Here is a 15,763-nt window from a genome sequence, read left to right on the forward strand (position 1 = left end):
TGCCATGGTTGTATCACAAATTGGTATGGCTCCTGCTCTAAGACCGCAATAAACTACCCATGAACAAAGCCCGGTCCGTCATTCAAACCAACTTACCATCCATTGACACTGTCTACATGTCTGCAGCCTCAAAGCAGCCAGCACAATCAAGGACTCCACGTACGCCAGATAGGCACTCTTTCCACCTCCACCTGCCAGGATAAAGATACCAAAGTCTGGAGTCACATACCAACCCATTCAAGAACAGTTGCTTCCTGACTGCCATCGGATTTTTGAATGGACACCACACGAAGTTGATCTTTCTCTACACTTTAGCTATGACTATAACAGTCTGTACCCTTTCTCTATGAACGGTATGCCTTGTCTGTATAGCATGCAAGAAACAATACTTCACTGTATAATGTGACAAGTCAAAGAAATAAAATAGCCCCTGTAATTTGCAGGAATAATTTAAAACAAAATCTGAGTGTGGAAGTCAACCAATTGCCTATAGATTGGGAAAGTCAAATTACTCACAGTACAATAGAGAAGGAATTTCTGGAGTGCATATGGGATGGTTTTCTGGAGCAATGGGTTGAGGAACCAACAAGGGAACAGGCCACTTGTATTTGGTGTTGTGCATTGAGAGAGGATTAGTTGGCAATCTAGTTGAGGACCCTTGGGGATGAGTGGCCATAATATAGTAGAATTCATTGTCAAGATGGATAGTGATGTAATGGATTCTGAGACCAGGGTCCTGAATCTCAGTGGTAACTATGATAGTATGAGGCATGAATTGGCCATGATGGACTGGGAAATATTACTGAAAGGAAAGGCATGGACAGGCAATGGTAGGTATATAAAGAACCAAATAGGTGAGCTCCCAAAGTTGTAAGGGAATTGTGACCAAACCGTAGCTTGCAAGGGAAATTAGACTTAGTATCATATTCAAGGAAGAAGCATACAAATTGGCAAGAAAAAGCAATAGGCTTGAGGATCAGGAGCTGATGTAAGGGAAAAATACAGTATGGAAGTAAGTTAGTGCGAAACTGTAATAGTTGCTATAGATATATAAAGAGAAAAGGATTGACAAAGACCAACGCTGGCCCCTTTATAGTCAAACAGGAGAATTCATAACGGGGAATAAAGAAATGGCCGAGGAATTAAATTTGTGCTTGCTTCAGTCTTCCCGTACCAAAAGTGCTGAGGAAAACCTGTTTTAGTTTGGAACTGAGGGAAATCAGCATTAGTAGAGAAATTATTTTGGGGGAATTGATGGAATTGAAAGTGGATAAATCTCCAGATCCTGATTATCTCCCTTCCACTTGAAGAGGTGGCCTGGAAATAGTTGATCCATTGGTGGTTATTTTCCAAAATTCTTTGGAATAGTCCCTACAAATTGGAGGGTAACTAACGTAAGCCCGTTATTCGAAAAAGGAGGTAGAGAGAAAACCATGAACTGTAGACCAGTGAGCCTGATTTCGGTAAAGGGGAAGTTGCTAGAGTCCATTACTGAGGATTTCATAACTCAGCATTTGGAAGGCTGTGGTATATTCGGGCAAAGTTAGCATGGATTTGCAAAAGGGAAATCCTGCTTGATGGATCTATTGGTATTCTTTCAGGATGTAACTAGTAGAATTGACTGAAGAAAACAGTGGATGAGGTTTATTTAGACTTTCAGAAAGCTTTTGTCAAGGTCTCACATAACAGACTACAGTGTAAAGTTAAAAATACATAGGATTGCAAGTGATGTCTTGAGATGGATAGGAAGCTGGTTAGTGGCTAGGAAGCAAAGAGTTGGCGTAAATGGGTCACTTTCTGGCAGTCAGACTAGTGGGGTTGTTCTGCAGGGATCTGTGCTAAGACCCCAGCTATTAACATTATATATTAATACATCCCTTGTCCAAATCATTGTATTACCTTCAAATCTGGAGGTAAAGTTGTGTGGGAGGATGAGATGTGAGGAGGATGCAGAGATGCTTCATTGTGATATCAATAGGCTGTGTGTGGGCAGATGCAGTATAATGTGGATAAATGTGAGGTTAATCACTTTAGTAGCAATAATAGGAAGACAGATTATTACTTGAATGCCATCCGACTAGGGCTGCCTGTTACCTATGTCCTGACACACAGTTTACCTTTGTTCTGCCATCAGCACATTCTGATCCTTTGATGTTCCATTATCAGCACCTTTTTTTTAAGCCATAATCAGTACCTTTTACATTCTCTGCCTTTTTGTCCATGACATCTTTTTGTCAATCTCTCCTTGTCTCGACCTATTGCTAGCCCTCAATCCAGCCTCCCTCACCACACCACAAACAACATAATCTCATTCTATTTTCGGTTGTCTTCAGCTCTGATGAAGGGTCATCCAGATTTGAATATTAGCTCTGTTCTCTCTCCACAGATGCTACCAGACCTGCTGAGATTTAAAAACGTTTTTTGTTCTTTCAGATTCCAGCAGCCGCAGTAAAAGTGTTTAATATAATTGCAGATACAAAACGATTTGTATGTGGAATGGGGCACCTCAAGCGCAATTTCTTTTGCATTTAACCAAATTGATCTTCTGTTGCATTGTAAAGTGCCACATTTGAATTGTACAGCAATGCACCTTTACAGATTATTTCTGGAAGAAAATCTTGGATGTAATTTTGAAGCCTGTCTTGCAATTTGTTGTGAAATGTTAGCAAGACTACTTTAGAGAACGCAATATAAATAAATTGATTCTATTCCAAGACTTGTAACATGTCATTCCATAAATAGAATGGATGTTTGGCATGATGTTTGATCTCATGTATTTCAGTTGTATGTCGAACACCTCCAAATTGGTGACATTGAATGGTGAAAGTGAGAATCGCATTGTGTGCTCTGAATTGTCAACTATGCATAAGGCACATGAGGATCATTTAGAGCTGAAAGAGGTATGTAATTTTTAATCAAATGCTAGGCCTCTTTGTAGACAGGTTTTTGACCGCGTGAATGTCTAGTGATTATGATGGAAGATATCCATAACAGTGCCAATAAATGAGGCAGTTCTGACATGCCTTGTAGACAGCATTAGCCTTAGTTGTGTTGTTGTCATGCTCTGCATGCTGAGTTAATCTAAATGAACAGATAATCACGGGAGCAGCAATGCAAGTAGTACCCTGTTTACCCTGTGACAACTTTAGGCAGAGCAAATAACAAGTGGTGATTTCAATTTTTTGACCGTCCTGAAAAAGGCCATGAGTGCTAAATCTATATAAACTAAAAATAGTGAATTAAAGCACTTAATTTCTTCTAAAACAAAAATTAGGAACTAGTTAATTTGCTAAAGAATTGAGTGTTTTGTGTAGTCCTGCAGTAGTCCAAATTGCTAAAGTTGAACAGAGACGATCAAGTTTAATTGTTGTCAGTTTCAATCTCTCAATCTGGAGCCAAGCACCTTTTTTATAACTGCTTTCAAAAAGGCCATGCATGATCTGCTTCCACATTATTCAGAGGTTTGGTTTCTTGCATTATACCGGTGGATCTACTCAATTGGGAAGTTCCTTTATAATTAGTTTGATTTATATTTCCTAGTTTAAAATTGGTTTTATGTGCTCACTTGCATTTAAAAATGTGAAATGCTACAATGAAGCCTTCCATTAAGCAAAATTCTACACAATTTGGAATGCTTTTTTTTCCCACAAATGTGTGTGGATTAATGTGTTCTTTCATAACAACAAAACATTTATTGCTCAACTGAGTGTCAGCTATGGCCATTTGGAAGGAACTATGTGGCCGTAATATAAAGTGCATCTCTAATTATTAAATCAAAGACTGGTTATATGTTTGTTTTCCAAAGCATTGTCCTTCAAATTACAAACTTTTTTGAGTGATATGCCACAGTAATTTAATGCTTCCCACAGAAATAAATGATTTAAGATGTGATTTTTTTTTCTTGAGTTGATTACGCAAGATGTGATTTCAGTGCAGACTCTGAACTCTTAACTGATGTGGCCCCATAGCCCACCCTGGTCCCTTCTAATAGCATCCTAATATAGAAGAAAAGCAAGATCTGTGTGGATTTCAATGAAAGGCAAGGAGAAAACTTGAATCTTTTAGTATCTTTTACCATGATGGATATACTTCGCAATCAGCGGATTACTTTTAAATTTGCTGCAGCATAGTACCAGTTATGGTAGTACCATAACTGGTACATAGTACCACAGCTTATGCTGTGTAAGGTTCCATAAATACTAACCAGAACTCCCATGTAGTCCCCTGGGATTGTTTATGTTCGTCTGAAAAGGAAACACTGTCAGTTTAACATCTCTTGAAAGACTCCATGATGCAACTCAAACTTGGTAGTGCAGTGAGATTTAAGTGAACAATTTTACTCATAGGATAGAGAAATAGTAACTTGGGGAAGAAAAGCTGAATAGCTAAGATTTCTATTCTTGCCTGACATCTGGAATCCTTGCAGGATTTAAATTATAATGGCAAGTGAAGATAAGATCACATCTGGATATGATTCACCCTTTCTAACAAAACTGCAGCTACTTCAGTCTGATGCCAGGAACCTGTGTAGCATACAGTATAGAGACTTAATTGGTTTGAGTTTTCTTCCCTTTACCATCAATGTAATGGAATGAAGAAACTCAAAGAGATATGATTCCCATGCTGCAGTGGCTTCCCCAGTTTGGCACAGATGGCGTAGTGGGAGCCTGTGCATTTTCAAGAATGTGATGAGGTATTCTTCTCATACAGGGCTCTTGTTTTGTGGGCATTTAGTTGACCTCTGGTACCACCTTTTTATTGACCCTTCTGCAGAGTCTAAAACACTTGTTTATCCGCCATGTTGAATGATTCAGCATAAGCAAATGTATAAACTTTCATCTATTAATTTCTTACTGAGCTTCAATAATTTGGCTTGTGAACGTTTTATGAATGTCATTTGGCCTCCAAATTGAAACACAAGCTGGAAGTTGTGAATTTAAATTCAATTGAAGAATGACTGTACCAAAACAATATAATACTACTTTTTCTTATTTAGAGGGGAGATAATGGTTTTTACAAAGTGTTGTACGAACGGGCCAGGTTTGATAACTTACTTCAGGTAAGCTATTTTTAAGAAGAATATATTACTCAAACACACAACTGTAAATTGTATGCCTGCTTCGGGGAAGAATAGTAGCAAACTACTGTTTTTCTCAATTTTTAAGTTTGAAATATGCAAACATTGTACACTTCTAGAAAATACAGTACTGCAAGTAGTTAAACATCAATCTCCTAACCAGATAGTTGGGAATTTTATTCCCTTGGTTTCTACAGATCCATCACTCCTTCAAAAATTCAAACTGCAATGTGATTAGTCTTCAGATCTGACCTTATTTAATATCTGTAATTTTTATTGTACATTATGCAAGTACCAGTACTCTGCCTTGAAGGCTCTGTTTTCTAATCCATCCATCATTTCCCCCCCCCCCGCCCCTGAAACCTCATTTTGTTTTATTGATTTTCTTCTGTTTTCCTCCCCTCTTGATCTTTGATATTCCACTCACCTTGTTCAACCTCCATCTACCCAGCTCCATTGTATTTTAGTTTAAGGAATAATTTGCATTCAAATGGCATCTTTCACAACCCATTGCAGTAACTAATAATGAGATTTTGAGATGTTTTGAAGGTGAATTGCAGCATGTGAATGACTAAAACTCTGATTATGATGCAGTAGTAGGAAAACGGACTGAATAAATTGTGTATGTGTTGGCAAGTACAGCTGGGTAGAGTGGAAGAGTAGAATACATGAGTATCCTGCTACTATGAAAACTGACCCCCATGTTTGTGCATATATGTATGTTTGATTTATTTTGTCACATTTATTGATATACAGTGGAAAGTATTCTTTATGTGCTATATAGACAAAGCATAGTGTACATAGAGAAGGAAAGGAGTGCAGAATGTAATGTTACAGTCATAGCTAGGGTATAGAGAAAGGTCAACTTAATGTGAGACAGATCCATTCAGAAGCCTGATGGCAACAGGGAAGAAGCTGTTCCTGAGTCGGTTGCTACATGCCCTCAGACTTTTTGTAGCTTTTTCCCGACAGTGGAAGACAGTATGCCCTGGTTGCATGGATCCTTGATTATGCTGGTTGCTTTTCCAAGGCAGCGGGAAGTGTAGACAGTGTCAGTGGATGGGAGATGGGTTTGAGTGATGGACTGGGTTTCGTTCACGACGCTTTGTATTGTAGGTTTGGACAAAGCAGGAGTTATACCAAGCTGTGATACAACTAGAAAGAATGCTTTCTATGTTGCATCTGTAAAAGTTGGTGAGAATTGTAGTGGTTATGCCAAATTTCCTTAGTCTTATGAGGCATTGATGGGCTTTCTTAACTGTAGATACTGCGTGGAGGGACCAGGACAGGGTAAAATGTAAAAACTGGAAGCTCTCGACCATTTGTACTTTGTCCCCGTTGATGTAGACAGGGGCATTTCCTCCACTACTCTTCCTGAAGTCAATGACTACCTCTTTTGTTTTGTTGACATTAAGGGAGAAATTATTGTTGTTGCACCAGTTCGCTGTATGCCACCTCTTCTTCATTTGAAATCCGATCCACTACAATATCATCAGGAAACTTGAGAAATGAATTGGAGGGGATTTTGGCCACACTGGCATAGGTGTGTAAGAAATCTAGTAAGGAGCTGAGGATACTGCCTTGTGGGGTGTTGAGGATAATTGTGGAGGTGGTGGTGTCAAGGGTAGATAGGTTTCTGATAGACAAGGGAATTAAGGGTTATGGGGAGAAAGCGGGAATGTGGAATTGATCCACTTCAGATCAGCCATGATCTTGTTGAATGGCGGGGCAGGCTCGAAGGGCTAGATGGCCTACTCCTGCTCCTATTTCTTATGTTCTTATGTTACCTATCTTTCATGATTTGTGGTCTGTGGGTTAAGAAGTCTAGGATCCAGATCAGCGAAGAACCGAGCTCCAAGCCACTGAGTTTGGAGATAAGCTTCATGAGAATAATGGTGTTGTGGAGCTCCCGGACTGTAGTCATTCAGGCATGCTCCTGGGCTTTTCTTTGGTACTGGAATGATGATCATCTTTTAAGAAGATAGAAACCTCAGATTGGTGCAAAGAGTGGCTGAAGATGTCTGTGAATACGCCTGCCTTTTAGTCTGCGCAGGATATGAATGCTTGTTTGGGGAGCCCATCTCGATTAATCGCTTTCCGTGGGTTGACTTTGGAGAAGGCTGCTGTAATGTCAGCAATGGTGACCTCATTATAGGTTCATCCAGTGTGAAGGGCATGCTTTCATTGACGTTGAAGGAAAGAAGCTTTGGAGCACTCTTCTAGGTGACACTGTAAGGGGAGAATCTGCTCCATTCCTACCTGGCTAAATTAATTCGGAATAATGAGAAATGCTGCAAAGGATGATGATTTAAGGAACAATAGAAAACGAGATTAAATGATCAAAGGTCTTCAAGATCGCAGCAAAATTCGGGAGCTGTAAGATACCAAGGTAGCAGTCATTTAAGTGTTATAGTAAGCAAAAATTTCAGTATGTTTCAAACTGTTTTGCGAGCATGAGTTTGTTTTAATTTTGCGCAGTCTTTTAGCATGCTGTATAAACAGGCACAAAATGCTCATTTATGTGCTGAATTGAATGGAGCAAATGTTGCAGGTAGGGTAGCAGTCAGCTTGACACCCTGATACTGAAGGTTTGGGAGTTGTACTTTTTTTGATTAAAATGGCTGGAAGCAGAATATCAGTGCTTTCACTTAAAGTGCAGTTATTTAACAAAGAACAACCCAGCACGGGAAACAGGCCCTTCGGCCCAACGAGCCCACGCCGCCACATCACCTTACACCTATTCTACCCTGCGTGTCTACGAATGGAACCCCTAACTTAGCCAGATTCAGGGGAGAATAGTGTCAATTTGGTAAAACCAATCAGCCTAAGAGCACATCTTTGGGGTGTGGGAGGAAACCGGAGCGCCCGGAGGAAACCCTCGCAACCACAGGGAGAATGCACAAACTCCCACAGACACAGGCCCAAATCCATGTATCAGCACAGCTAGTAGTGCCAGTCACCGAGCTGTTGCGGCACCCATCCAGGTCCAGGATCAAGCACACACACCGACACGAAGTACTAGGCCACTCCCGGAACCTCCAAGAGCAGCCCATGCACGACCCACCGTGTGCATGCCCCTCGTTTGACACGAGGTGGACCTCCACCTGCGGAATAAAAAGACAAAAACGTTAATCTTACAAGTCTGCTTTTCCGGTGTCTCCCGAGGTTCTAACCTTATTTAATAGCCCCTACCATAACCCTCCATCCTCGTTTCACTCATGTGTCTATCTAAATGAACCTTAAATGAGTCCAATGTTCCTGCCTCCACCACCCTACTCGGTAGCGCGTTCCATACCCCCACAACTCTCTGCGTAAAGAACCTACCTCTCTCTTCCAAATTATACCTCTCCCCCCTCACCCTTAAATCATGACCTCTCGTATTTGTACCCAGTCTAGGGAGCAGTCTCTCACTATTAACTCTATCTATTCCCTTCAGTATCTTATATACCTCTATCATGTCCCCCCTCAATCTCCGTCTTTCCAAGGAGAATAGTCCCAGTTTCTCCAACCTTTCCTCATAACCCAGCCCCTCCATGCCAGGCAACATCCTGGTAAACCTCCTCTGCACCCTTTCCAGAGACTCCACGTCCTTCCGGTAGTAAGGTGACCAGAACTGGACGCAGTACTCCAAATGCGGTCTAACCAACGTTCTATACAACTGAAGCATTAGACGGCAGCTTTTATACTCTATACCCCTTCCTATAAAGGCTAACGTTCCATAAGCCTTCCTAACAACCTTCTCCACTTGTGACGCAACCTTCATGGATTTGTGAACCTGCACTCCCAGGTTCCTCTGTATTTCTATACTCCTAATCTGTCTACCTTTTATCACATAGCTCCTCTCTGCATTATTCCTTCCAAAATGCATCACCTTGCATTTGTCAGGATTAAATTCCATCTGCCACCTATCTGCCCAATGCACCAACCTATCTATATCCTGTTGTATCACCTGACAATCCAGTTCAGTACCTGCCAACCCTGCCATCTTGGTGTCATCAGCAAACTTGCTGATCACACCACCTACGCTCTCTTCCAAGTCATTTATGTATACCACAAAGAGGAGAGGTCCCAGTACTGAGCCCTGCGGCACACCACTGGTCACTGGCCTCCAGCCCGACAAGGTCCCCTCCACAACTACCCTCTGTCTCCTATTACCCAGCCAGTTCTCAATCCAAAAAATTGCTTGGGCCTGGAATCACATGTAGGCCAGACCAGGTAAGGATGGCAGATTTCCTTCCCCAAAGGAAGTTAGTATATCAATTAGGTTTTAACAACAATTGACAATGGTTTCATTGTCACTTTACCAAATTTTTTTCATTCGAGACGCTACTAATTTAATTTAAATTCCATCAGCCGCCATGGTGCAAATTGAACTCTGTTTCCAGAACATTGGGCCTCTAGATTGCTAGTTCAGTGACATTACCACTACACTATCACCTGCCTCATGGTGTTGCATTGCATGGCAAATGCAATTTAAGAAAAATCATTTTCTGGGGTTGTGTAGTTTTCTGCGTCCATGGTATTTTTAAAAAAAATCTTCAGGTTCTGTGAAAATGCCTGTTTCTGTTACAGTTAAGAGCTTCATTTTCTTCTGTGGCTGTTTCATTGACAGCAGGCTGGTTTTAAAAATCTGTTAAATAGCTTGCATAATATTCATGCAGACTCCATGAATAAAATTTGAGATACTGGAATTTAAATAGTGATTTTTTCCGATTCGTTCTCTACCCCTCCTATTCGGCTTGTGCTAATGTTTGTATTCTCTTTGTGGCTAGTCAACTGTTCTACTTTGTGTTCCATGTTCATTTTTACACAGCGACTGGAAGGCGTTACCTTCCTAATTGAAAAAGATCGTAATGGAATTAGGAAAGAAATAGATAAAGAATTTGAGAAAATTAACCAATCTCTTCAGAGCAGGTAATATTCATCATACTGTTGACATACAGGACTTCTAAGTATGTTGTGTGAGTTCATTATAAATATTTTGACCGCAAGTTGGGATTGTTTTTCCTACGTTGATTATCATTTTTTTCAAAATGGTCCTTTTGTACACTTGGATTCATTATAGATAGAATTTTAATTGTACTGCTGGGGATTATGCATGATTCCCAGAACTTTTGGTTACTTTTCACTACCTGCTGCCTCATCTGTTTGGGAAATTTACAGTCTTCTGCCTGCTGTGGACCTCAGACTTCAGAAGACATTGCATAGCTCTCATTTGTAACCAGCACTGGTTAGTGCAATAATTCTAAAATTCAAATAATGCACTTTATTGGTAATTGTCATCAATTTGTAACTTCAGTTGTCAGTCAGTTACTGATGAGGGTCCCTGAACCTTTTTGGAGCTTATTTGAAGCCCTAATGCAGTAGACTTGTTTTTGTTGCAGACAAGCCTTTCTCCAATTGAGAAATGGATCTGACTTGATTACTATATTGAATATATTTTGATTCTTGGGATGAGAGTTTCTGGTAAAACCACGATTTATTGCCTCACCTAATTACTCTCGAAGGTTGTGGTGAGCTGCTGTCTTTTCTGCAGCAGTCACACTGTGCTGTTAAGGGGGAAGTTCCAGGAATGTGACCCAGCCACAGTGAAAGAACAGTAATATATTTTCAGAATACTGTGCAGCTTGATGGGGAACTTACTGGTGGTGGCGCTGCTTTCCTTGTTCTTCTAAGTGGTAGAAGTTGCAGGCCCCAAACTTGGCAAGAATTGTAGTGCATTTTGTATATGGTACATACTGCTGTCATTGTGTGCCGATGGTAGAGAGTAAATGTTTCAGGTGGATGGGATGCCGTTCAAATTGGGTGCTTTTAGATAGTGTTGTGCTTCTTGAGTAGTGTTGGGAGCTGCATTTATCCAAGCAAGTGGGGAGTGTCCCATCAAGAGTCTTGATTTTTTTTTTTTCCCTTGTGAATAGGCCTTTGGGAAGGCAGGAGGTGAGCTGCTTGCCTTAGAAGTCCCAGGCTCTCATTAGCTGTTAGAACCACAGTATATATCTGCCTATTCCAGTTTAAGTCTCTGATCATAAGTAACCCGCAGGATGTTGAAGACAGGAGTTTAACAAGAAAGGTGAATCAACCGTACTTAAGTACATTTGAACTTAAGTACATTAGATCAAAGAAAGTGGCTTAGAAGATTGCCAAGAAAAGTAGTAAGCCTGAGGATTGGGAGCAATTTAGTATCTAGCAAAGGAGCATCAAGAAACTGATGAAGTGAATATGAATGCAAGCTAACGAGAAACATAATTGTGGACAGTACAAGCTTCTTCAGGCATGTGAAAAGGAAAAGATTAGCGGGGACAAATGTGTGTCTGCTATAAGTGGAGAAAAATTCATAATGGAGAATAAAGAAATGGCAGAGAATCTAAACAAATACTTGTCTGTTTTCCAGGCGAGCCTATGAAGAGAGACTGAATAGACTGGGTCTGTACTGGTTAGAGTTTAGAAGGCTGAGGGGAGATCCTATAGAGACGTATAAGATAATGAAGGGGATAGATAGAGTAGAGGTAGAGAGATTCTTCCCACTTAGAAAGGATAGCAGGACTAGAGGGCACAGCCTCAAGATAAGCGGGTTGAGGAGGAACTTATTCACTCAAAGGGTGGTGAATCTCTGGAATTCTCTGCCAGTTGAAGTGGTGGAAGCTATCTCACTAAATATATTTAAGTCACGGGTAGATAGGTTTCTGATTAGACAGGGGAATTAAGGATTATGGGGAGAAAGTGGGAAAGTGGAGCTATCCACTTCAGATCAGCCACGATCTTATTGAATGGCGGGGCAGGCTCGAAGAGCTAGATGGCCTACTGCTGCTCCTATTTCTTATGTTCAGGGAATCCTGGAAAATTTCCCAGGAATATTAGGAAATTGTGGGGCTTGTGAAAACAAGGAATAAAAGAAAATTACTTAATAGAGATGATATTCAAAACTAATTGGACTAAATTCTCTAGACCTGATATATCCCAGAGTGTTGAAGCAGGTGGCAATAGATGGTGGATACATTGTTGGTTATCTTTCAAAAATCTGTAGATTTTGGATAGGCTCTTGCTGACTGGAAAGTAGCAAATGTTACCCCACTATTTAAGAAGGGAGAGAATGGACAATTCCATGTTAATTCGATGTCAGGAGTTGGAAATGTTAGAATCTATTAAAAAGGATTTGATAATGGGACACTTGGCAAATAATGGTAAGATTGGGCAGAGTCAGCATGGATTTGAGAAAAAAAATGTATTTGGCAAATTTCAGTTTTATTGAGGATGTTAATTGTAGCATAGCTAAAGGAGAACCACAATGTGGCATATTTGGACTTTCAGAAGACTTCTGATAAGGTGCCACACAGGCGATTAAACGGGTGGGCAGCACAGTGGTTCAATGGTTAGCACTAATGCCTCACAGTGCTGGGTTCAATTCCTGGCTTGGGTCACTCTGTGTGGAATTTGTGCATTCTCTCTGTGTCTGCCTGGGTTTCCTCCAGGTGCTCCGGTTTCCTCCCACAGTCGAAAGATGTGCAAGTTAGGTTGATTGGCCATGCTAAATTACCCTGCTAATACCTCTAACTTAACTTCCCCTGATACTAAGGGTAAATATGTGGGGTTCTGGAGATAGGGCCAGGGGTGGGATTGATGGGCCGAATGGCCTCCTGCACTTTGAATCTGTGATTCTACGTATTTCTCAGGATGACAGGCCCGTGTGTATCGGAAGGATCTGTGCTGTGGTCACAGCTATTCACAATCTAAAATGAATGATTTGGATGTGGGGACTACATGTAATACTTCTGAGTTTGCTGCTGATTTAAAACTAAAGTTAAAAAAGATGTATGGAGGCTTCAAGGGGACTTGAACCAGTTAAGTGACTGGCCAAGAACATAGATGGAATATCAAGTGACTAAGTGTAAAGTTAAGCACTCAGAGGCAAATGATGAGAGCTTCGGTACTCTGGATGTTCAAATGAACTGGGGTGTCTTATAAATGAATCACTAAAAGGTAGCATGCAGATACAGCAAGCAATTAGGAAGGGAAATGAAATGTTGATCTTCATCACAAAGGAATTTAGTGTAGGAATAAAGATATCTCATTGCAATAGCACCTTGGTGAGACTGCAACTGTAATATTGTGTACGGTTGTGGTCTCCTTTAATTAAGGAAGGATATACTTGTCATAGAAGAGTGCTTCTATCAGTATGTTAGGAGCAAAAGGATAGTGAGGGATAAAATTGGTCCTCTTGAAGACCAGAGTGGTAGACTGTGTATGGAACCAAAAGAGATGGGGGAAGTACTAAATGGATTTTTTTACATCTGTATTTACTGAGGAAACGGACATGGAGTGTACGGAAATTGGGCAAACGAGTAGAGAGGTCGTGGAACCTTTACAGATTAAAGAGGAGGTGGTGCTGGCTGTCTTGAGGCAAATCAGAGCGGATAAATCCCCAGGACCAGACAGGGTATTCCCACAGACCTTGAGGGAGGCTAGTGTTGAACATGTAGAGGCCCTGGTAGACATATTTAAAATGTCAGTATTCATGGAGGTGCTGGATGATGGGAGGGTGGCTCATGTTCCATTGTTTAAAAAGGGTTCCATAAGAAACCCGGGAAATTACACACCAGTAAGTTTGACGTCGGTGGTGGGCAAGTTATTGGAAGGTGTGATAAGGGATAGGATCTACAAATATTTGGATAGACAGGGACTTATTAGGGAGAGTCAACATGGGTTTGTGCGTGGTGGGTCATATTTGACCAATCTAATTAATAGAGTTTTTCAAGGAGGTCACCAGGAAGGTGGTGGATGTTGTCTACCTGGATTTCAGCAAGGCCTTTGACAAGTTCCCTCATGGGAGGTTAGTTAGGAAGGTTCAGTCGCTAGGTATAGATGGGGAGGTTGTAAATTGGATTAGACGCTGGCTCAATGGAAGAAGCCAGAGAGTGGTTGTGGAGGATTGCTTCTCTGAGTGGAGGCCTGTGACTAGTGGAGTCCTCAGGGATCGGTGTTGGGTCTGTTGTTGTTTATCATCTGTATCAGTGATCTGGATGATAATGTGGTAAATTGGATCAGCAAATTTGCTAATGATACAAAGATTTGGAGGTGTAGTGGACAGTGAGGAAGGTTTTCAAAGCTTGCAGAGAGACTTGGACCAATTAGAAAAATGGGCTGAAAAATGGCAAATGGAAATTAATGCAGACAAGTGTGAGGTATTGCACTTTGGAAGGACAAACCAAAGTAGAATGTACAGGGTAAATGGTAGGACTCTGAAGAGTGCAGCTGAACAGAGGGATCTGGAAATACAGGTACAGAATTCCCTAAAAGTAACGTCACAGGTGGATAGGGTCGTAAAGAGTGCTTTTGGTACATTGGCCTTTATAAATCAGAGTATCAAGTAGAAAAGTTGGAGTGTCATAGTAAGGTTATATAAGGCATTGGTGAGGCTGAATTTTTAGAGCATTATGTACAGTTTTGGTCACCTAGTTATAGGAAGGATGTAAATAAGGCTGAAGGAATGCAGAGAAGGTTTACAAGGATATTGCTGGGACTTGAGAAGCTGAGTTACAGAGAGAGATTGAATAGGTTAGGACTTTACTCTCTGGAGTGTAGAAGAATGAGGGGAGATTTGATAGCGTTGTATAAGATTTTGGTGGGTATAGATAGAGTGCAAGCAGGCTTTTTCCACTGAGGCTAGGGGAGAAAAAAACCAGAGGGCATGGGTCAAGGGTGAAAGGAGAAAAGTTTTTAAAGGGAATATTGTGGGGGGGGCTTCACGCAGAGAGCGGTGGGAGTGTGGAATGAGCCGCTGGATAAAGTGGTAAATGTGGGGTCACTTTTAACATTTAAGAAAAACTTAGACGGGCTCCTGGATGAGAGGAACGTGGAGGGATATGGTCCAAGCGCAGGTCAGTGGGACTAGGCAAATAATGGTTCGGCACAGACAAGGGCCAAAAGGCCTGTTTCTGAGCTGTAATTTTCTATGGTTCTGTTACCAGCCTGATCCCTGGGATGATTGAGGAAACTGGGCATGTATTCTCCAGACTTTTGAAGAATGAGGGGTGATATCTTTTGAAACTTGGGAAGTTCTTTAATGGGCTATGACAGGATAGATATATATATATATAGGATGCTCCCTCAGGTGGTGAATCTGGAACCAGCAGGCACAGTATCGGAATAAGGGACAGACTGTTTCAAATTGAGACAAAGAGGATTTTTTTTCACTGAAGGTGGTGACTGTGAGCTTCCACAGTCCTCGTGCGGTGGAGAATTCCAATTATTGAGCATGTTTTAAGCCAGGATGGATAGATCCTTGATAATTATCAAGGGTAGGTGGAATACAATTTGAGGATGCAGTCAAATCAGCCATGACACTAAATAGCAAAGCAGGCTTGAGGGGCTGATTGGCCCACTCCTGCATCTTGTTTATATGTGCTTATTAATGTATTTATTATCCCTATGTCATTTGACAGAACTAGCCTTAGTCATGTGTGCTGAACCAAAATTGGATTGGAAATAATTATCTTTCAGATGAGACGTTACACCAAGGCCCTCAGTGTGTGCTCAGGTGGATGGAAAAGATCCTGTGGTACTGTTTCAAAAAGGAATAGCGATGAGTAGGTTATTGGCTTCAGAAATGCAATTTGAGTGCTGGGAGCGAGATGGGAACCAACAGTGCAGTGTATGAGAAGCCAAGGACGGACAGGTTGAACAGAAATT

At 41.1% G+C, this 15,763-nt stretch overlaps 1 protein-coding gene across 1 annotated transcript in view; it reads left to right on the forward strand.

Annotated features, from left to right (window-relative positions):
- rnf17 (ring finger protein 17) overlaps positions 1–15,763 on the forward strand; it is a 137,572-nt gene that overhangs the window by 25,277 nt on the left and 96,532 nt on the right. The window contains exons 6-8 of the mRNA XM_080197804.1: positions 2,783–2,900; positions 4,997–5,059; positions 9,891–9,991. Coding sequence (XP_080053930.1) covers positions 2,783–2,900; positions 4,997–5,059; positions 9,891–9,991 — 282 coding nt within the window. The remainder of the gene's footprint in view (positions 1–2,782; positions 2,901–4,996; positions 5,060–9,890; positions 9,992–15,763) is intronic.

The sequence above is a fragment of the Carcharhinus amblyrhynchos genome, chromosome 10, assembly GCF_965287045.1.
Source record: "Carcharhinus amblyrhynchos chromosome 10, sCarAmb.v2.hapA, whole genome shotgun sequence".
NCBI classification, from domain to species: Eukaryota; Metazoa; Chordata; class Chondrichthyes; order Carcharhiniformes; family Carcharhinidae; genus Carcharhinus; species Carcharhinus amblyrhynchos.